The sequence below is a fragment of the Mobula birostris genome, chromosome 13 (genome assembly GCF_030028105.1).
Source record: "Mobula birostris isolate sMobBir1 chromosome 13, sMobBir1.hap1, whole genome shotgun sequence".
Classification (NCBI taxonomy): Eukaryota; Metazoa; Chordata; class Chondrichthyes; order Myliobatiformes; family Myliobatidae; genus Mobula; species Mobula birostris.
Genome location: NC_092382.1, coordinates 92,544,514 through 92,566,128, shown reverse-complemented (window position 1 = coordinate 92,566,128; position 21,615 = coordinate 92,544,514). Strand labels below are relative to the sequence as shown.

The 21,615-nt window shown below is 47.7% G+C and overlaps 1 protein-coding gene across 5 annotated transcripts in view; it reads left to right on the top strand.

The window, feature by feature from the left end:
* Positions 1–21,615, top strand: part of LOC140207180 (NACHT, LRR and PYD domains-containing protein 3-like) — a 47,499-nt gene that overhangs the window by 18,198 nt on the left and 7,686 nt on the right. For all 5 annotated transcript variants that reach the window (XM_072275531.1, XM_072275530.1, XM_072275529.1 and 2 more), the window contains 3 exons: positions 3,117–3,344; positions 13,948–14,037; positions 15,183–15,278. In XM_072275531.1, coding sequence (XP_072131632.1) covers positions 3,134–3,344; positions 13,948–14,037; positions 15,183–15,278 — 397 coding nt within the window. In that variant the 5' untranslated portion in view covers positions 3,117–3,133. The remainder of the gene's footprint in view (positions 1–3,116; positions 3,345–13,947; positions 14,038–15,182; positions 15,279–21,615) is intronic.

The following is a 21,615-nucleotide window of genomic DNA, read 5'->3' as shown; positions in this document are numbered from 1 at the left end:
AGGAGATGGGGGCTGCCATTTTGTGAAGCTGCCCTGCATCCTCCATTTTGTGAGCTGAAACTCCGTGGCTAAATTCATGTTTTAAAGTCGACAGAATGAAGCTCCAGGTAATCTGCTAAACCAGAGATCTTTCTCAGATAAGCTGTGTGTTGTGTACAATGACAGGTTCGCAGAAGAAATCTCATTATACTCGGGATCTGGGTCACCTGGTTGGACTGCTTTGAACCAGTCAGGGTCAAAGAAAGCAAAGAGCCATAAGTTACTCGATGTCACTTGCAGAAGGAGAGCAAGAACTGGATGGTGACTTGAATCAGAGCCAACAAGACGGTGTAAAAAGCTAGTCTGATAACCCATAGCTAACAACACTGAATGCAACATTTCAACTGGTAGGGAATGAATATAAAAGCTTCAGGTGCATTGGCGGCAATAACTCTTTAACTACTAGAGACCAACCATGCTTATATGAGTATCCCACCGGTACGTGGGGATGAGATCGGGTACACAAAGTAGGTCTGGTCAGCGTAGACTGTTTTCCTGGGTAATGCCTTCTCTCTTCATGGAGGTTCAGGGAATCCTTGTAGGTGTGCACACAGGTAATAAATTTTGTGAACCCATGTATTCTTTAGTTAAGACAAGAAGAGTATTTCCTGGTGCTGTAGTTACAAATTTTGGCTGATCAGGATGACTAAGGTTAATCATGGGAGGCTAATCCAGAAGATTCAGATGCATGGGGTCCCTGACGACTTGGCTGTATGGATTCAGACTGGCAGGCAGAAGGTAGTCATTGAAGGGACTTATTTGAGCTGGAGGTCTGTGATTAGTAAGTTTCTGCAGGGATCTGAGTTGGAAGCCCTGCTGTTTGTGAAATATATAAGCGCTCTTGATGAAAATGTGGTTGGGTGGGGTCAGTAAATATGTGGTTAATACCAAGATTGGTGGAGTCATGGACAGTGTAGAAAACTGGAAAATAATACAGCACGTAAAGTTATAAAACTCTGGTTAGGCCACATACTTTACTTTATTGCCGCCAAATAATTGATACTAGAGCGTACAATCATCACAGTGATATTTGATTCTGTGCTTCGCGTTCCCTGGGGTACAAATCCATAGTAAATATAATTAAAATTTAAATTATAAATCATAAATAGAAAATAGAAAAGGGAAAGTAAGGTAGTGCAAAAAAAAAACTGAGAGGCAGGTGCGGATATTTGGAGGGTACGGCCCACGTCCGGGTCAGGATCTGTTCAGCAGTCTTACCACAGTTGGAAAGAAGCTGTTCCCAGATCTGGCAGTATTGCGTACAATTCTGGTCACCTACTATAGGAAGGATGTTCAGGCTTTGGAGAGGGTGCAGAAAGGATTTACCTGGTTTAGAGGGCATGTGCTATCACGAGACGCTGGATCAACTTGGGTTACTTTCTCTTGGAGTGTCGGTGGCTGAGGGGAGATCTGATGGAGGTTTACGAGGTTATCAGAGGCAGTGACAGAGTGGACAGAGGGCATCTGATTCCCAGGGTTGAAATGTCAAATACCAGAGGGCGTGCATTGAAGCTGAGGAGGGTAGTGTCAAGGGGTATGTGAGGGGTAAATGGCAGATGCCTGGGATATGCTGCCTTGTCGGGTGGCAGAGGCAAATATAATAGAGGATCTTAAGACAGGTTTGGATAGGCTCGTGGATGTAAAGAAGGTGGGGGGATATGAACATGGTGTCGGGAGGAGGGATGAGAGTTTCTGTGTTTTTATTTGCTTTTTAGCTGTCCCCAAAGAACATTGTGGGTCGAGTAGTCTGTTTCCGTGCTGAACAGTTCTCTGTTGCCATGTTCTATGATTTTCACGCTCGTGTGGGTGGAAAGGCTATTTCTGCAAGTGGTGTTCGATGCAGAGGGATGCCTGCATGTGGTGCTGTTTCTTCGCAAGCTCTGCACCTGTTATCCTTGCTGGCAGAGACTGAGGGTGTAGGACAGGGGTCTCAACCTTTTATATGCCATGGACTGCAACCATTAACCAATGGCTCATGGACCCCAGGTTTGCTGGAGGATATGCAACTTTGTGCTGTAAGTGGGGACCCAACACTTAGGCTGAATCTCTTGCGCCATTTATTAAGGTCACAGATGCTGGCACTGGGCCTTGCCACGAGTTGTTGGCTCTTTCCTTTGATCGCACCCCGTTTCCAGTGTCTGTCAATCTCTGCTTTCAATGTGTTTAGGCTTCTTGTCCGAAACAGTCCGGCCTGGGAGTCACACCTGGGAAGAATTTGTTAAACTTGATCCCTTTCCCTCGAACTGACCTTCATTACCGCAGATGCCCCAGGAGGAAAAACATCCTGATAGCACCCACATTCAGTTTGCCCCGATGTATTTTGGGCTGATTATTTAAGCAGGGATATACGGGCATTGAAAGCAGTCCAAATGGGATGTACCAAGCTTTGTCATATAATGACTAGCTGAAGGAAAAAAAGATTCGTGTCTGATGTGGTTTGGGGAACTCAGAAGTGAACATGGATATTGATTATACACCCACTCAACTGAAAATCTCTGCCAAGTCCCCCGCCTTTCCCCTACCCACCTGACACAGCTGGAGCAATGTTAGAAGGAGGAATGAGAATGGACAAATCGGGCTGCATCACTTTGTACAAAGCCAACACAGACTTATGCAAAACACAGCCAGCTGTAATAGCTGAAAGAGGTTTTTCACCTGAGTGCTGAGCGAAGGGACTTTTGAACAGCTGAAATTTCAGGTTTTGAATATTTAGTTTTTCATGCTTTACAATTTTCCCTGTTTATCTGTGTGCCCTAATGTTTTAAAACAAAATAGCTGTTCATTCACAAGTAGAAGCTTTCAGTTAAATTGATCGGACTGTCGGGTTGGGGCTGAATACCTTTTGAAGGCTCTCTATAGTCGAATTCAGTTAAGTGGGTCATCGATTAATCGCGGCAGCTGCTTTTTTTTTTGGCGGGACATTACTTAAGGAACAAGAACAAATCGAGTAACTGGAATTTCCTTCGTTTATTTGGGGCACTATGCCACTTAATTGGGACAGGAGACTTATTAAACAAGTTCTGACTGGCATCGGTCGCCTGCTTCATTGCTCTTTAACCTGGATTTGCATTTTGCAGATAACAACGCAACTGAAATGGGAGGAATATGCTCATGCTGCAAAACTCAGTCTGAACAGTCGCCGGATGGGGAAGCTGATCACCTCATAAACGCGAGTGACAGTGCACAAAGTTCTCTGGACTCTGAACCATGCCAAGGAGATCCACACGGGGGCATCATTGTTCACCAAGGCTGTCCTTCTGACACAGATGTCCCAGAACCGTCTGCACGCTTTGGACATGAAGCAGGTTAGTCCATTGCAAGTAGTTGCAAGTTATACGTTTAGTACCTTGTCAAATGTTAAGTCAGAACTCTGACTAATTCTGCAATTATTGAAGAGGTAGCATAACGCGTGGACATGTTAACCAAAGGCAGGCCTGTTTGAGTTGTCCGCTGAACCTTTTTAGAACATGTAGTTGGCGAAAGAGATGAGCGCGAGCCAGTGGGTATAGGATACAATGTGCTCGTCCCTCCCTTCCCTCGTTCATACAGCACGCCACAACAAGACGGTGACGCCAATATACGCTTGTGCCAAATTAACCTCGTGGCTCAAACACCCTTGGAGTGTGGGCGGAGGGCGGAAACACATGTGGTCACCGGGGCAGCGTGTGGACTCTTTAGACAGAGGCAGGGTTTGAGCGCGGACCACTGGGGCTGTGAGACATTACGCCAGCTGATGTGCCCTGATCCAGTAGGGCGTGGCCCGAGCTGCGCACACTGCTCCAAGTTAGGCCTCACCACCATCTTTATACTACTTCAAAATAACGCACCGACTGCTCCACTCAATACGTTCATCTATGTGCCAAAATCTATGTTTACTGTCTACCTGTGATGCCACGCTCGAGCAATTATGGATCTGCACTCTGTCCTACGACACTCCTCAGTGCCCTGTAGTTTACTGTGTAAGTACGACCCCGATTCGCCCTTCCGAAGCGCAGCACCCTACATTTGGCTGCATCAAGATCCATTTGTCATTTTACAGTGGATCTTTGCCGGTAAATCCCTTCTGCACCCTGTCCAGGCCGGTCACACGCACTCTCCCAGCTGTGGCGCAAACATCATTCTGTGAAGTGTTTGACCCGAGGGAGGTGATGTCCTGGAATCGGGGCAGCGCACGACCCGGGGAGGGTGGGGTCGCGAGGGAGGGGACGATGAGTGACACGGTGACGGTAGGGTGCCTGGAGTAGGCCTGTGAATGCAATGTTACGCCAAGCGTGTAGGGTGGGGTCCTGGGAGATGCGATCATCAATTCATCCTGGGAAGTCTATAACGGAAGGTGTGTGAAAGGGACCGTGAGTACAGGACAGGTGGGGGGCAGACCTCTCTCGGCTTGTCACACCAGGCAGACGCTGATACAGCAGCCTGTTCCTCAGGCAGGTCCGCAACTGAAATCTGCCGCAGCTCTCGGGTGATCGCCGCAGGATACCAGGTGATAGCCAGTTTGGGAACAGGAGTAGGACCGAGCAAAGTGCATGGGTTTAGAGCAGGGGGTTCATAGACCCCTTGGTTAATGGTAGGGGTCCATTGCACAAAAAGGTCGTAAAGCTCTCGTTTAGAGTGATGGGGAAAATGTTTAGAAAGGATTTGAGGGGAAAAAATGCACAGAGGGTTGTTGCAATCCGTGACGCCAGAGAGGATGAAATGTCCCCTCTGCCTTTGAGAGGTAACTGCCTGGACGACCGGCCCTGATGGAGTACCTGGTAAGACTCTGAAAACCTGTGCCAACAACCTGGTAGAAGGATTCAAAGGCTTTTTTAATCTCTCATTGCTGCAGTTGGAAGTTCCCACCTGCTTGAAGAGAGCAGCAATTAAACCAGTGCCCAAGAGCAGGGTGAGCTGCTTTAACAGCTATCATCGAGTAGCATTCACTTCTACAGTGATGAAGTTGTTTGAGCGGTTAATTATGGCTAGGATCAACATCCGCCTGAGGACCTGGACCCACTGCAATTTGCCTGTCGCCGCAATCGGTCTACGGCCAATGTGATCTGATTGCTCCTTCGCGCGGCCCTGGATTACACATTACAAATGCCTGTGTCAGCATGCTGTTTATTGACTATAGTTCAGCATTTAACATCACCATTCCTGCAGCTGTAATCGAAAAGCTCCAGAACCTGGGCCTCAGTATCCCCCTTTGTAACCAGATCCCCGACTTCCTGATCAGAAGACCACAGCCTGAGCAAAAAGGAAGTAACATCTCCACTTTGCTGACAGTCAACTGCCTTAGCCTAACGGTCCACTTCCTCTACACCGAGGACTTTGTGGCTAGGGACAGCTCAGATGCCATAAGTAAGTTTGCTGACCATACTGTACAACTATTGTTGGCAGAATTTCAGCTGCTGTTGGGAGGGCTTACGGGAACGAGAAATACCAGCTAGGTGAGTGGTGCCGCAGTAACAACCTTGCATTCGATGTCAGCCAGACCCATGAACTGATTGTGGCCTTCAGGAAGGGTAAGGTGAGGGAATACACACCAGTCCTCGTCAAGGGGCCAGAAGTGGAGAGAGTGAGCAATTTCAAGTTCCTGTGTGTCAGTATCTCTGCGGGCCTAAGCTGAACCCAACATATCGATGCGGCCATAAAGGAGGCAAGACGGCGTCTATATTCACTGGGTGCTCGAGTAGGTGTGGCATGTTACCAAAAACACTCGCAATTTTCTGCAGAGGGACTGTGGAGAGGGCTCTGACTGACTGCGTCACCATCTGGTGGGAGTGGGGGGTGTTGTTACTGTGCAGGATCGAAGTCAGCTGCAGATGGTCGTAACCTCGGTCAGCTCCATCATGGGTAAGAGTCTTCATGGCAGCCCAGCGGTGCTCCAAAAACGCGGCATCAAGCATTCAGGACTCCCATCACCCAGATCAGGCCCTCTTCTCACTGTGAGCATCAGGCAGGAGGAACAGAAACCCGAAGCCACACACCCAGCGATTCAGAACATGTACTTCCCCTCTTCCATCCGATTTCTGAAAGTACATTGAACCCATGGACACTATTTCACTCATTTTTCATTTATATTTTTGCTCTACTTATTTAACCAATATATTTTAACCGTAATTCAGTTTTTTTTTACTCTCTATTATTATGTATTGCATTGTTCTGCTGTCGCAGTTACCAACTTCGTGACATATGCTGGTGATATTAAACCTGACTCGATTCTATGTGTAATAGGACCAGCAAGAGGTTGCAGGAATTGTGCTGATGATCAGTATGTACATGATGGGCTAAATGGCCTGTTTCTGTCCTCCCTGACAGAGGGTAGTTTGCAGATGAGGAATCAGCAGATCGCAAAGCAGTGTTTTCCTTCAGATGATTATCAGCGAATCCTCGTTCTGTTTACAGCAGACAGCACGAAAGGTGTGTTACACTTCTGTGTATATACATCTATTGATGCTTCTGGACACAGCTTCAGTGATGTTCCTGGAATCATCGGGTGTTTCAGGTCTTTCAACATCATACACCCTCCTCCAGGTGACCCAGCCGGGGCTGATCAGACCCCAGCTTGTGTCCAGATGGCTAGCTACTTATGACTCCATGGCTCCTCTCTTTTGAGCCACAGCCATCTTTGGGCCCTTTCTGCCCCATCGCTGGTACTGCGGATGGCTCTCCTCTTCCTCTCTCCCTCGATGCCCAAAATGCTGAAGGCTCTAGCTAAGGAACGGGCCATGAATCCCCTACAACCAACCTCCACTGGGAGACACCTCGTTCTCCATCCAGCCTGCTGACAATTGCTGACCAGTCCTGCGTACCTGGAGAGCTTCCTTTCAAAGGCCTCTTCCAAGCTATCTTCCCATGGGACTGTCAGCTCCAGCAGCACCACTTGCTTAGTAGACTCAGACACTAGGACAATGTCTGGTCGCAGGGTGGTGGCTGCGATATGGTTGGGGAACTTCAGCTGCCCTTCGAGGTCCACCAACAGCTGCCAGTCCCTTGCAGAGGTCAGAATGCCTGCAGATGTTCTTTTGACGGGTATTGGCTGCTTCCCAGCTCTGACAAAGGCAATGGTCTGCTTGAAGGATCGGGACCACTTCGCCCAATCAACTCCTGCGCTGACGACTTCAGCGATGGTCTTCAGGACCTGATCATGCCTCCTCCTGTACCGTCCCTCACCAAGTGCCCTTGCACAGCCGCTGAGGATGTGCTCCAGTGTTCATCGCTTGGAGCACAGTGGGCACGCAGGTGACTCTACAGAATACCCTCAAGCATAAATTTTGCCTTGACATCAGCTCCAGATTTAATGCCTTGGTGTGGATTTCACAAATATAGAGGAAAAGAAGCAAGAAAGAGTCAACACCTGAATTTTTTGAGGATGTAACTATGAAAGTGGACAAGGGAGAGCCAGTGGATGTAGTGTACCTAGAGTTTCAGAAAGCCTTTGATAAAGTCCCACATAAGAGATTAGTGGGCAAAATTAGGGCACATGGTATTGGGGGCAGAGTACTGACATGGATTGAAAATTGGCTGGCTGACAGAAAACAAAGAGTAGCGATTAACGGGTCCCTTTCGGAATGGCAGGCGGTGACCAGTGGGGTACCGCAGGGTTCAGTGCTGGGATTGCAGCTGTTTACAATATATATTAATGATTTAGATGAGGGAATTAAAAGTAACATTAGCAAATTTGCTGATGACACAAAGCTGGGTGGCAGTGTGAAATGTGAGGAGGATGTTATGAGAATGCAGGGTGACTTGGACAGGTTGGGTGAGTGGGCAGATGCAGTTTAATGTGGATAAATGTGAAGTTATCCACTTTGGTGGTAAGAACAGGAAGGCAGATTATTATCTAAATGGAGTCAAGTTAGGAAAAGGGGAAGTACAACGAGATCTAGGTGTTCTTGTACATCAGTCACTGAAAGCAAGCATGCAAGTACAGCAGGCAGTGAAGAAAGCTAATGGCATGCTGGCCTTCATAACAAGGGCAATTGAGTATAAGAACAAAGAGGTCCTTCTGCAGCTGTACAGGTCCCTGGTGAGACCACATCTGGAGTACTGTGTGCAGTTTTGGTCTCCAAATTTGAGGAAGGACATTCTTGCTATTGAGGGAGTGCAGTGTAGGTTCACAAGGTTAATTCCCGGAATGGCGGGACTGTCATATGTCGAAAGATTGGAGCGACTGGGCTTGTATACTCTGGAATTTAGAGGGATGAGAGGGGATCTTATTGAAACATGTGAGATTATTAAGGGATTGGACACGCTGCAGACAGGAAGCATGTTCCTGCTGATGGGTGAGTCCAGAACCAGAGGCCACAGTTTAAGAATAAGGGGCAGGCCATTTAGAATGGAGTTGAGGAAAAACTTTTTCACCCAGAGAGTGGTGGGTATATGGAATGCTCTGCCCCAGAAGGCTGTGGAGTCCAAGTCTCTGGATGCTTTCAAGAAAGAGATGGATAGAGCTCTTAAAGATAGCAGAGTGAAGGGATATGGGGAGAAGGCAGGAACTGGGTACTGATTGTGGATGATCAGCCATGATCACAGTGAATGGCGGTGCTGTCTCGAAGGGCTGAATGGCCTACTCCTGTTCCTATTGTCTATTGTTAAGTACAGCCACTGATTGAGAGAGTTTAACAATATTGACTGGGATTCCCATGCTGTAAAAGGGCTGGATGGGATAGAGTTTCTCAAATGTGTTCAGGTAAGTTTCCATAATCAATTGAGCCACCCAGTAACTCATTGACTTAACCCGAACCCCATCACAGGGCAATTTACATTGACCAATTAAACCAGCTACCGGTGCGTCTTTGGACTGGGAAGCAACCGGAAGAAACCCAGGCACACAGGGGTAGGAAAGTACACATTTGCTCACAGAGAACACCATAACTGGGCTCCAAGCTACTACACCCTGAGCAGCAATGGTGTCGCGCTACTGTGATGCCCGTAATGCTGTTCCTTTACTTGAGAAAGGCTCTAAAAATAATCTGAGGCATGTTAGGACGGTGGAGGTGACATCAGTAGGGGTAAGTTATTGGAAGGTATTGTAAGTGTTAGAATTTTGATAGAAATGGATCGATTAGGGATAAACAGCATGGCTGTCTGGTGGTGCGTCCTTTCCATCCAGTTTCATAGAGTTTTTCAAGGAAGAACCAGGAAAGTTGATGAAAGAATATTTTCCATATGGATTTTGGCAAGGCCTTTTTTCATCTCACGGGAGATGAGCCAAGAAGGTTTGGCCACTTGGCATTCAAAATGGATTAGACGCTGGATATGCAGGAGGAGCCAGGTAGTGATAGTAGGTGGCTAGTTGTGTCTGGAGGCCTGTAGGTAGTGGTGTACTGCCAGGATTGCTGCTGGGTCCGTTGTTGTTTGTCATCTGGATGATGGCTTTGTGGCTAAGTTTGCTGACGATATGAATATAGGTGGAGGGGCCGGTAATGCTGAGGAAATGGAGAGTCTGCAGAGAGACTTGGATAGATTGAGAGAATGGGCAAAGAAGTGGCAAATGAAATACAGTGTTGGAAAGTGTATGGTTATGCACTTTGGCAGAAGAAATAAATGGGCAGACTATTATTTAAATGGGGAGAGAATTCAAAGTTCTGAGATGCAACGGGACTTGGGAGTCCTCTTGCAGGATACCCTTAAGATTAACCTCCATGTTGAGTCAGTAGTGAAGAAGGCGAATGCAATGTTGGCATTCATTTCTAGAGGAATAGAGTATAGGAGCAGAGATGTGATGTTGAGGCTCTATAAGACACTGGTGAGACCTCACTTGGAGTACAGTGGGCAGTTTTGGTCTCCTTATTTAAGAAAGGATGTGCTGACGTTGGAGAGGGTACAGAGAAGATTCACTAGAATGATTCCGGGAATGAGAGGGTTAACATATGAGGAACATTTGTCCGCTCTTGGACTGTATTCCAAGGACTTTAGAAGAATGAGGGGGGACCTCGTAGAAACATTTCAAATGTTGAAAGGCATGAACAGAGTGGATGTGGCAAAGTCGTTTCCCATGATGGGGGAGTCTAGTACGAGAGGGCAAGACTTAAGGACTGAAGGGCGCCCATTCAGAACAGAAATGCAAAAAAATTTTTTTAGTCAGAGGGTGGTGAATCTATGGAATTTGTTGCCACGGGCAGCAGTGGAGGCCAAGTCATTGGGTGTCTTTAAGGCAGAGATTGATAGGTATCTGAGTAGCCAGGGCATCAAAGGTTATAGTGAGAAGGCAGGGGAATGGGACTAAATGGGAGAATGGATCAGCTCATGATAAAATGGTGGAGCAGACTTGATGGGCCGAATGGCTGACTTCTGCTCCTTTGTCTTATGGATGACATGGTAAACTGGATTAACAGGTTTGCGGATGACACCAAGACTGGGGGTGCGTGGACGGAGAGGGAGGCTATCAAAGCTTACAGCAGGATCTGGACCAGTTGAAAATTGAGGAAAGTGAAATGCAGAGGTGTTGCACTTTGGGATAACAGGCCAGGTTATGACCTGCACAGTAAACACTGGAGGGCAGTGTGGAGTGCGATCGAACAGAATGATCTGGGAACACAGACACGTGATTCTTTACAAGTGTCATCATGGGTAGACGGGGCCTTCAGAAAGTGAAGTGTTGTGTTCTAGGTCTTCGGATGTTGTGTTGAGGCTGAATTAGGTGTGGCCCATTTTGGAGTATAATGTCTATGGGAAATACATCAAAAATATTGAAAGAGTGCGGAAAGAAAGAATACAAGGATGTTGCCGGGGACGTGGGGACCTGATTCAATAGAATAAATGCATGCGGAATCTTTTTACTTAGGTTGGGTGAGACTAACAGTGGAGATCATGAGTTGAGGACGAAAGCTGAAATGTTAAAGGGGAACAAGAAGGGGATCTTCTTCACTCACTGGGTGGCGAGAGTCTGAGACTAGCTGCCTGCAGAAATGGTGGATGCGGGTATGATTTCAGCATTGAAGAGAAATCTGGGTCGGGCTATGAATGGGAAGGACATGCAGGGCTATGTTCCAGGTGCAGGTCGCTAGGTCTAGGCAGATTAATATTTCGGCTGAAAGGCCTGTCTCTGTGTTACAGTGTTCTGTGACTCGAAGGAATAACCGGGGGAGGGTAGAATCCCCTGGGGACTCTGGTGTGCATTAATGTACTGACTGGAAAGAGAGGCTTCCCCACAGTCATAGGAATTAGTAGCGTGTTCTCCAGGGAACAGCTGAAAATGGAGATAGCCATAGACCTCAGCAGCACAGAAGCAGCTCGTTGACCTCTCTACTCCCTGCCTCAGTCTATGAGCTATCCAGTCTCCCCTGTCTGAGTGCTTCCTTGTTTGGTAGTACCATACCTTCTCCTTTAATCCTTCCTGCTCTGTTGTATCTAAAACAACAGAAATCTGGTGCATTAAGCTGCCAGTTCTGTCTCTCCTGCAACCAAACCTCACTAGTGGTTACTATTTCATTATTCCACATGATGATTCACGCTCTAAGCTTATCCACCTTATGGTCAACACGCCTTGCATTAATATAGACACAACAATATAGCAGTAACCGGACACAAGCAAGTGAAAATCTGCAGATGCTGGCAATTTGTGTGTGCTACTCAAAACTGTATTGCTTCACCTTACGATTCTGACTTTATATAAAGGCCCAGCAACATTTTCCGCACAACCACTCCACGATCTGCCCTAGTACAGTGGTTTCCATCCCCTACAACTCTACTTAAAGCCCCTGGGTAGGAATCGTAAGCGTACCCACAAGGATATTAAGTCAACTTAAAGTCCATTTTCCCTGTCAGTACAGGTCCCAGCTTACCTGGAAGGGAAACTAATCTGAAGTCATACCTCACGCAATCTCTCCTTGGCTCTGTTCTACTATCTTCCTATTTCTGACCTCACCAGTACGTGTCGCACATTCCTGACCCTGGCACCAGGGGGGCAACCTGCCATCCGGGATCTTTTTCTCATCCACAGAGCCTCCTGTCGGCTCCACTAACCTAGAGATCGCCTGTCACTACTGCTTCCCTGTTTTCTCCTCTTCTCCTCTGATTCACAGAGCCACACCGTGACAGAGACCAAACACCTGTAGATTTCCTCTCTAGGTCGGTATACCTGCTACGGAGAGGAACGGCTCCAGGGGTGCACTGCACTGGCTGCCTACCTGCTCATTGCCTCCTGGCGGTCACCCAGTTAACTGTGTCTTACACCTTAGGAATAACTTGTAGGCATCCGTTAGTCTCAAAATAACAGTTTCAAAATAACAAAAAAGGAAAAGGGCCTGAAGCAAAAGTTTGGGCACCCTACATAGCAGTAACACCCCCTTTGGCAAGTATCACAGCTTGTAAACGCTTTTTGTAGCCAGCTAAGAGTCTTTCAGTTCTTGTTTGGAGGATTTTCACCCATTCTTCCTTGCAAGAGGCTTCGAGTTCTGTGAGATTCTTGGGACATCTTGCATGCACTGCTCTTTTGAGGTTTATCCACAGATTTTCGATGATTTTTAGCTCGGGGGACTGTGAGGGCCATGGCAAAACCTTCAGCTTGCCCCTCTTGAGGTAGTCCATTGTGGATTTTGAGGTGTGCTTAGGATCATTATCCTGTTGTAGAAGCCATCCTCTTTTCACCTTCAGCTTTTTTACAGACAGTGTGATGTTTGCTTCCAGAATTTGCTGGTATTTAATTGAATTCATTCTTCCCTCGACCAGTGAAATGTTCCCTGTGCAACACAAGCCCAAAGCATGATTGATCCACCCCCATGTTTAACAGTTGGAGAGGTGTTCTCTTCATGAAATTCTGCACCCTTTTTTCTCCAAACATACCTTTGCTCATTGCGGCCAAAAAGTTCTATTCAAAAGGTTCAAAGGAACGTCTAAACAAACCTGATGCATTTTGGAAACAAGTCCTGTGGACTGATGAAGTTAAAATAGAACTTTCTGGCCGCAATGAGCAAAGGTATGTTTGGAGAAAAAAGGGTGCAGAATTTTACGAAAAGAACACCTCTCCAACTGATAAGCACGGGGTTTGATGTTCAAGGAGCCAACTGGGGCCGCACTGTGGACCCTGGAGCTCAGCACTCTGTGCCGGGCTGGGGAATGCACAGACAACGGGAACCCATTACTCCCTGTGATGTTTAATTTGTGTGTGATCCCAGGGAGGGGTGGAGGAGAGGTCAGAGGATGAGGGAGAGTGAAGGGTAGGAGAGGAGGGAGAGCGGAAGAGATTAGGGACAGGGTAGGGGAGGACAGGAAATGAGGTGGAGGGAAAGTGAATTAGGCAGAGTGGAAGGAAGGGACAGGGTAGAGGAGGAGGGAGAGAGAAGGGGAGGGGAAGAGAGGAAAGAGGAGGATGAAGGTCGAGAGCGGGTATGGGGAATAGAGGGAATGTGGGGAAGGGCTGAAGGGGGAGTGGACTGATAGTGGGGAAGGAAAAGCAGAAGGGAGGGGAATGAAGAAAATGGGGGGATGAGTGTGACAGAAAAGAGGAGGATGCAGAATTGTGGAGGAGAAGTGGTATGAGCAGATTGTAGGGGAGTAAGGATGGTGAGTGCGGAGAGGGATGAGGGGAGTGAAGAAAGAGGGTGGTACGACGGAGGGTTGGATGGAGGAAATAACAGATTGGAGGGGAAATTGGGGGCTCCAAAGGGACCATTGAGTGGATGGGGAGAGAGGAGGCTGGAGAGGAAGTGATATTGGACGTGTACAGACCCACAGCTGGACACTGCAGGTCAGGAATCAGTGGTGGGGATCATTGAAGGAAACGCTGATCCCCTTGTTGATCCCTGAACTCCCACAAAAGGGAATGATCAGGGGTGACAGGGAATTAGGAGAGACAGTGGGGAAACGCAGTGTGATGTTTGTTTCTACACGCACCTATTCCTCTGTTCCTCTGACTCATGATGATTGCTTCAGTGTCTCCACTCTCTCACTCTCTCTGTTCCTCTGTTCTACACACAGGTAGTTCCACAGGGAAACAGACCGATGGATCAGTGTCTGGAGTACACACCCAGAAATCATCCTCTGTCCCAGCAGGAGACACGAGCCCAGGTGTGAATTCTTCTGTCTGTATGGATTCAATCTTCCACTGTAAAATACAGCTTCTCAGGGATCAGTTTACCTGTTGGATGCAGGGGATGGGGTGTGAATGATGGAGTCAGAGGTTCCTCTCTCCTCCCTGTGACAAATTTCAGCACCATCCAGGATCACTACAAGGGAGGGTGTTGTACAATTATAACGAGGGCAGTAATGACCTTGGTCTGAGTCTGGTTCATGGGGCCGGGTGAGGTGGGTTGGTGGCCAGAGCATGAGGACTGAGCCCCTTGGCTTTGCTGAGTGAGGGATGTGAGTGGTCACTGGGGATGTCTGAGTCACCTTCAGGAAGGATCAGGATCTGGGTGAGGGACGGACAGGGTCGTCATTGAAGGTGACGGTGGGGTTGACAATCAGCGGCAGGGTTACGTGGTCAGTGTCACGGGGATTAGAAACCTGGACTTCAGGGATCACTGAGTGTGTCTGGGCTGATCAAATGGGTAGTGTTAAGCTGGGATGGATGAGGGATAGGACAATGATCATTGTGTCTTGGGGGTGGTGGGAAACACCGAGAGGGCCAAGGTGGTCAGATAGGAACTGACTGGATACCTGGTGAGTCCATGGAGGTTAGTGATATTGGCAAGCACTGTGTCAGTGTTCAGGGGAGTTTTTGAAGTGTTGGGGAACTGGAGTGCATCGTTGGACTTGGCAGTGGAGAATGGTGAACGTTTGAAGTAACGTATCTTTGTGTCAAGATTATCTTCATGGTGTAATGAGTAGAGTCAGGGTTGGGGTTGAGGGGAGGTTTTGGAGAGGATGAGGAAGAATGAGTGAGCAGAAGGGGGTGGAGGATGGAGTGGAGAGGTTGAAGGTGAGAAGCAGATGCAGGTTTGACCATCCGCCCAGAGGAGTCTGCAAGCTCAGGAGTCGGTGGTGGGATTTACTGAAGGGAATCCTCATCGCCATGTTTGGTTGCAGAAATTCACCCTGACTCTGAGGAGAGAGACCTGAAGTCATTCTGGTTTAGGAGGGAGAGTCAGTGATGAGAGACAGATAACGTTGGTTTCTTCACACTCCAGTCCCATTTTCCCTCAGATTCATGTCTTGTCTGATGATCTGTTTCAGTGTTTCCACTCTCCTGTTTCTCCATTCCTTTATTCCAGGTCCTGGGACTTCCACAGGGAAACAGTCTGAAGGGTCGTCCACTGGAGATTTTCCCCAGGAAGCATCTTCTGTCCCAGCAGGAGAGACAAATTCAGGTACCAAGTCTCGTGCAAGTGTATCATTGAATAATTCTGTGACCTGGAAGGTTTCATGAGCCGATTCAAGTTCAGGTTTATTGTTATTCGATGGTGTACGTGTATAAAGCAAAATGAATCTTCACTCCTGTGGGGCTAAGGTAGAAAACAAAGAAATGTGGTGATTTTATGTCTTGCTTTGTACTGTTGCCACAGAAAAAAATCCTGACATACACTATGTTACTGATGATAAACCTGATGGTCTGTGTGGACTGAGAGTGGAAGGGGGACATCCGTTAGTCATGTGAGACCATAGATCTGCACCTGGAAGGTCTTCACTCTCCAGGGCACAGGCCTGGGCAAGGTTGTATGGAAGACCAGCAGTTGGCATGCTGCAAGTCTCCCCTCTCCACGACACCGATGTTGTCCAAGGGAAGGGCATTAGGACCCATACAGCTTGGCACCAGTGTTGTTGCAGAGCAATGTGTGATTAAGTGCCTCGCTCAAGGACACACACGCTGCCTCAGCTGGGGCTCGAACTCACGACCTTCAGGTCACTAGTCCAATGCCTTAACCACTTGGCCACGTGCAGGGAGAGGGGAATCATGGTTGGGACAAGGTGAAGGAGGTGGCAGGGAGCAGGAAGCACGAGAGACATTCTGTAATCAGTGAACCAGTTATTTGTAATGAAATTATTTTACATGCTGCCTCAGGGCTGGATTGACTGCACCCCTGCCCCAAACCCCTCCACCCCTAGCCATCCTTCTCTGCCACCTGTCCCACACCCCTCCCATGGCAGTCCACCATCGCCATTCCCCACATCCTTTGCTCCATCCAGATTTACAAACTTGCTCAACAGATGGATGAACTGAAGACATATTTTGCATCAGTCTTCACTGTGGAAGACACTAGCAGTATGCCAGAAGGTGGAGAGTGTCAAGGGGCAGAATTATTTGAAGTTGCTATTATGAGGGAGATGGTTCTTGGGAAAGTAAAAGGTCTGAAGGCAGATGATTCACCAGAACCAGATCGTATGCAGCCCAGAGTTCTGAACGAGGTGGCTGAAGAGATTGTGGAGGTATTAGTAATGATCTTTCAAAAATCAATTGATTCTGGCATGGTTCTGGAAGAAGGAAAAATTGCCCTCCACTCCACTGTCACTCCACTCTTCAAGAAGGGAGAGAGGCAGAAGGAAGAAAATTGCTGGCCAAATGGCCTAGTTCTGCTCCTGTATCGTATGGTCTTATGGTCATTGGGAAGAGGTGACTAGAAGGGGAGGAGGAAGGTGAGGAGGCAGGGGAGAAGAGTGTGAACAAGGAAATGGAGGACAGTGTATCAGGGAGAGGAGGGGAGGGAGAATGGTGAGTGGAGGGATGGAAATGGGGAGAGTGAATGGAGAAGTGGGCAGGAACAAGGGCTAATTGGAGTGGAAGCCAGACTGGAGAAGAGACAGGGGTATGAGAGGGTGCCACAGAGTTGGGGAGGGGTTGGGGAAGAGGTGGGTGGAGATGAAGTGATGCTGAAGATTGTCAGGTCCACAGCTGGACAGTGAAGATCAGGAACCAGTGTTGGGGATCATTGAAGGAAACACTGTGGAGATGATTGTTCATCGCTTGCCACTGGTGCCTGAAATGTGGCGAATGTTGTTCGTTGTTTAAGAAGGGCAGCAAGGACGGGACAGGGATCAGCGGGGTTCAGGGTATCACTGGCTGACACTGGACTGGTCAAATAGGTGGAGATGGGATAGGGTGGCAAAGGGATTGGAGATTGGTCATCATGTGGAGATTGGAGGAGATGCCTGGAAATATGTAGCCCAGACGGAGGGTGGGAATACACTGGACACCTGCTGAATATTGGACATTATATGGAGGTTGGGCAGGGCTATGGTGTATCAGGGTATTGAGCGGTTTTTGAAGTATTGGGGCAGCTGAAGCATTAGGACACTGGGGCATCGGAGAATAGTGAAGGTTCGATGGGTCTTTGTGAAAAGGTTGTACCATGTGGTGATGTAGAAGGTCAGGATTGGGCTTGGGTTTGATAGACTGTGCGGGGGTAGGGGTGGTGGGGTGAGCCACTGTGGCTTTTGGACAGAGTGACAGGAATGATTGAGCAGAGAGTGATGAAGTAACTGTCGAAGGGATGTTCTGAGAGGTCAGAGAGGAAGACTGGCAGATCACAGGGAAGAGACTGGTGAGGAATGAGAGAGGAGAGGCAGAAACTGTGACAGGATGGAGAGGGAAGGTGGAGGGACGGTGGACCCCAGTTGTTGGACAGAGTAATACAGGAAAGCAGGATGTACTGGGTGAGTCGCAGATGGAGACTGAGGAGACAGTGTGCGGGTGACTGGGATGGAGAGGGACAGGGTGTCTAACAGGAGGAAGAGGCAGGGAATGGCACGAGTTGTATCTGTGGGATGGGGGAATATTAAGGGACGGATTTCAGTGTCTCAGGAGGGATGGATGGGGTGTGAGATGACAAAAGAGGGAGGTGTGAATGGCATGGGAGGACAGTGTGGGGTTGGACATTTAACCCATTTGATGCTGGTTGATGGTTTCTGCCCGTGTTGTTACCTCCCATCTCCTGAGTGCCATTCCCCCTAATCACAGTTCTCTGGTTGACATCTGTACTGAACTTGTGGGAACCCAGGGAGCAATGATTGGAGAACCTGGGCTGGGTTTGTCCACCAACCGATCTGGTGTCAGTGGAGGAGATCGTTACAGGGAATGTTCCTCTTCCTGCCGATCTAGGAAAAGACATAAATAATTACTTGAAATTGGCGTCATACATAGATAGGGTCGTGAAGAGAGCTTTCGACAGTTTGAACTTCACAACTCCTGTACTCAATACTTTGATTTATGATGTTATGTTGAAATTGTATGGGACATTACTGAGGCTGAATTTGGAATATTGCGTAATGATCTGGTCATGTACCTACAGGAAAGTTATCAATAAGATTGGAAAGTGTGCAGAAAAAGTTTACAAGGATATTGTCGGAACTTGTGTTACTGGGAAAGGTTCAATAGGTTGGAATTTCATTCCTGGACACAAGAGAAGGAGGGGAGATTGAATCAAGGAATATAAAATGATGAGGGATATTGGTAGTGTAAATAAAAGCAGGGTTTTCCACTGACATTGCGAGAGTTTAGAACTGCAGAAGTCATGAGTGAAGGGTGAAAGGTGACATAGTTAAGGGGCAACCTGAGGGTCAACCTCTTCACTCTGTGGGTACTGAGAGTGTGGAATGAGCTGTCAGTGAAGTGGTGGATGTGGGTTTGAATGTAACAATGAAGAGACGTTTGGATCAGTACAAGGATAGGAGGGATCTGGGGGGCTGTGGTCCAAGTGTGGGTCAATGGGAATAGGCATAATAGCAGATCAGCATAGACTAGATAGGCTGATGGGCCTATTTCTGTTCTGTTCGCAACTGAAGGGTGAGTGACGAAATGAACGATTTAAACTGATTACTTAACCTAGATGATGTTGAATGGCGATTGTTCACAGATTGCCGAAACTGGGAGTCCAGAGATCAATGTCTGGGGAAAGGGGTGGTCAGTGTGTACTCTGAGTTCAGGTTAAACTTCAGGCCTTTTCTGACACCTTGTGCAAATAACTCCGCATTTCTCCTAGCCAGCTGTAAGCATCACTCAGGCCTCTACACCTGTAAGGTACTGCTGTCCGGGAAAATCCCAGACACTTCGGGAGCTATGTGTTGTGAATCGCCATACACCGCTGGATGCTGATACCCCAGCAAATCCCGGATTGCCTGGGACCATGAGGCCCTTCCACTGGCAGGGCGACGCAATGGAGTAGCGGTTTACGTAGCAGTTTCCAGGCTCGGTTTCCGCTGCGGTCTGGAATGGACTTCGTACTTCCTGTCCCTGACCACGTGGGTCTCTCCCAGATGCTCGGGTTTCATCCCACATTCCAGCGACGTGCGGGCTAGCTGGATGGTTGAGTGCAGCAGGGTGCTGCGTGTGCATTGGGCTGGAGAGCTGTGTTACAGTGCTGCATTACAAACAGCAAATGGAAAAGGTCTTCCACTCACGCACCACTGCAGAACTGCAGACAGTCCTGGCTGGTTCTTGACACACTGCAAAACACCGTGCACTTCTGAGAGTGTCTGAATACCCAGTAGACTGCTGCATACACCCGTAGAGGGTTCCTCATAAAATGAGGTCCCATTTACTCTTGGCAGTGTCCTGATACACTGAACCACTCTTGCCTTTAATATATTGACAAAACATCATGCCATGTGCCAGTCTGCTCTCATAATTCCATTCAAGTACTTCTCCTCTACTCCTTGCTGAATACTTTTATCCAAAGGTACATCTAATATCAGAGAAATGCACTCAATATACACCCGGAAATGCTTTTTCTTCACAGGCATCCACGAAAGCAGAGGAGTGCCACAAAGAATGAACGACAGTTAAATGTTAGAACCCCAAAGTCCCCTGCCTCCCTCCCCTCCCTCCCACGCATAACGGGCCACAATTCCCCCTCCCCCCACCGGCAAGAAGAAAGCATCAACGCCCGCTATCAAGCACTCAAGCATGAGCAAAGACACAGACTTGCAGTACCCCAAAGACTACTCGTTCACCCGGTATTCGACATCCCACAGGCTCTCTCTCTCTCCCGCTAATAAGGGAGAAAGAAATGTCTCCATTTCACAGCGAGAGGGGAGACATAACAAACAACTCGCTGGTTTACGACGTTAAAAGTCTGTTGTGTCACTTTTTCCAAGCTCTGTGCCCAAAGATCTCAGGTCTCTGAGCACACAGCCAAGGATCTTCCAGTTCCCACGACACACCGGTCCGGGACACCGACCTTCGATCCGCCCATCTCCAGAGCCCCGAGATCCTCGGCCTCCAAAGGCGTGCCGAGCTCTTAGGCCACATCCTTGGCACGTCAAATAGCAGCCAGTCGTGAAACCCCGAGAGCAGGTCCCATTCCCACAAAGAATTAAAGTCGGCATGTAACTCCAGCTCAGGGTCTTGAAAAGAACCCTGAAAGGGAAAAATAGAGATATTAAAGATGGAAGTAGAGCTGTTTCCGAAGATGCAAGCAAAGGAGTCGCCATTTAGCACCATCTTGACTGAGCTCAACCCTCCAAGGCTTTCCATTTTATTCTCTATTCTCTATATCTGTCCTCTGCCCTTCAAAGTTCCTTACAGTTCACCCCTTCCCTCCCCCACCTCTGGAAGCCTATACCCCATCGACATTCTCTCCTTTCCGTAACTGCGATGAAGGGTAGCTTCATTATAACCATATTTAAACTACATTAACTTCCTGCTCTGCTACATTTGTTCAGCAAACAGAGCTAGACCTGTCCTTGCCTGTTATAACTATCTACATACTTTTTCCCCCAAAGTAACCTCTCCTCAACGCACTTTAAAAATTACTCCCTCTCCATCTGTTAATATAAGGCAATTCATGTTTATTTTTGAGGAAGTCGAAATCCCTTACTGCTACAGCACTCTTATACTTCACAGCTCTGTGTGATTTATCTACTCCTGTATCTCCTGCTGACCATACAGTGGTATATGGTATAACTGAATCGAAATGGTCACACCTTTTCTGCAAGGAGGCAACTAAGTTAATTTACAAATTGGCCTTCACTTCACAGTTAAACAGATGAACATTCTCTTTTTTTAACAAAAGTGGATTTCATTTTGATTGAGAAATCATCTCAGATTTGTTACTTGCAATTATACGTGTTGTTCATTCGGTTAATGACATCTAACTTGTGATTGGGGACTATGCGAAAACTAGTAATATGGACCCCTATTCACAAAATGTACAGAACTTATTATTTGCCATTTCAGAGGTAGAAATCAGGACGGGAAGAAGAATGTCCCGGTGGTCCAAAGAAATCAGCGCCCAGGTTAAGAAAACCAAAGTTCGCCACTGCTCACATTCCCAGTGCCCATGAAAATGCATTCACTTCCTAATGACCCCATTTGTTGGGCCCCTTTATCATCCATTCATGGTGATTGACCAGAGTTCTTTTAACCCTACTGATCGGAGGAAATAGCCACCTCTGATCCCCTCTTGCTTGTCAGTTTCAAGTTATTTCACGGCTTCCATCCCTTGTTTTCTGGTCTCTATTTACAACACTGCAACACATCCCAACAGATGACCTGCTTATTGCCCAAAGAATATATTGGACTGTCCAACGCATACCTCAGCCAAAATTCCTCACAATTTACAAACCCTTTTAACTCCCCCTGTTACAGGAACGTTTGCGAGCGAACTAGAGATGTCAATTGCTTGGCATATTCCATATGGACTTTCTCAAAGAATTTATCCTGTGTCCTATCACATTGCGCCCCGCTTTCTGCGTGTCCGGTGCCGAATAACG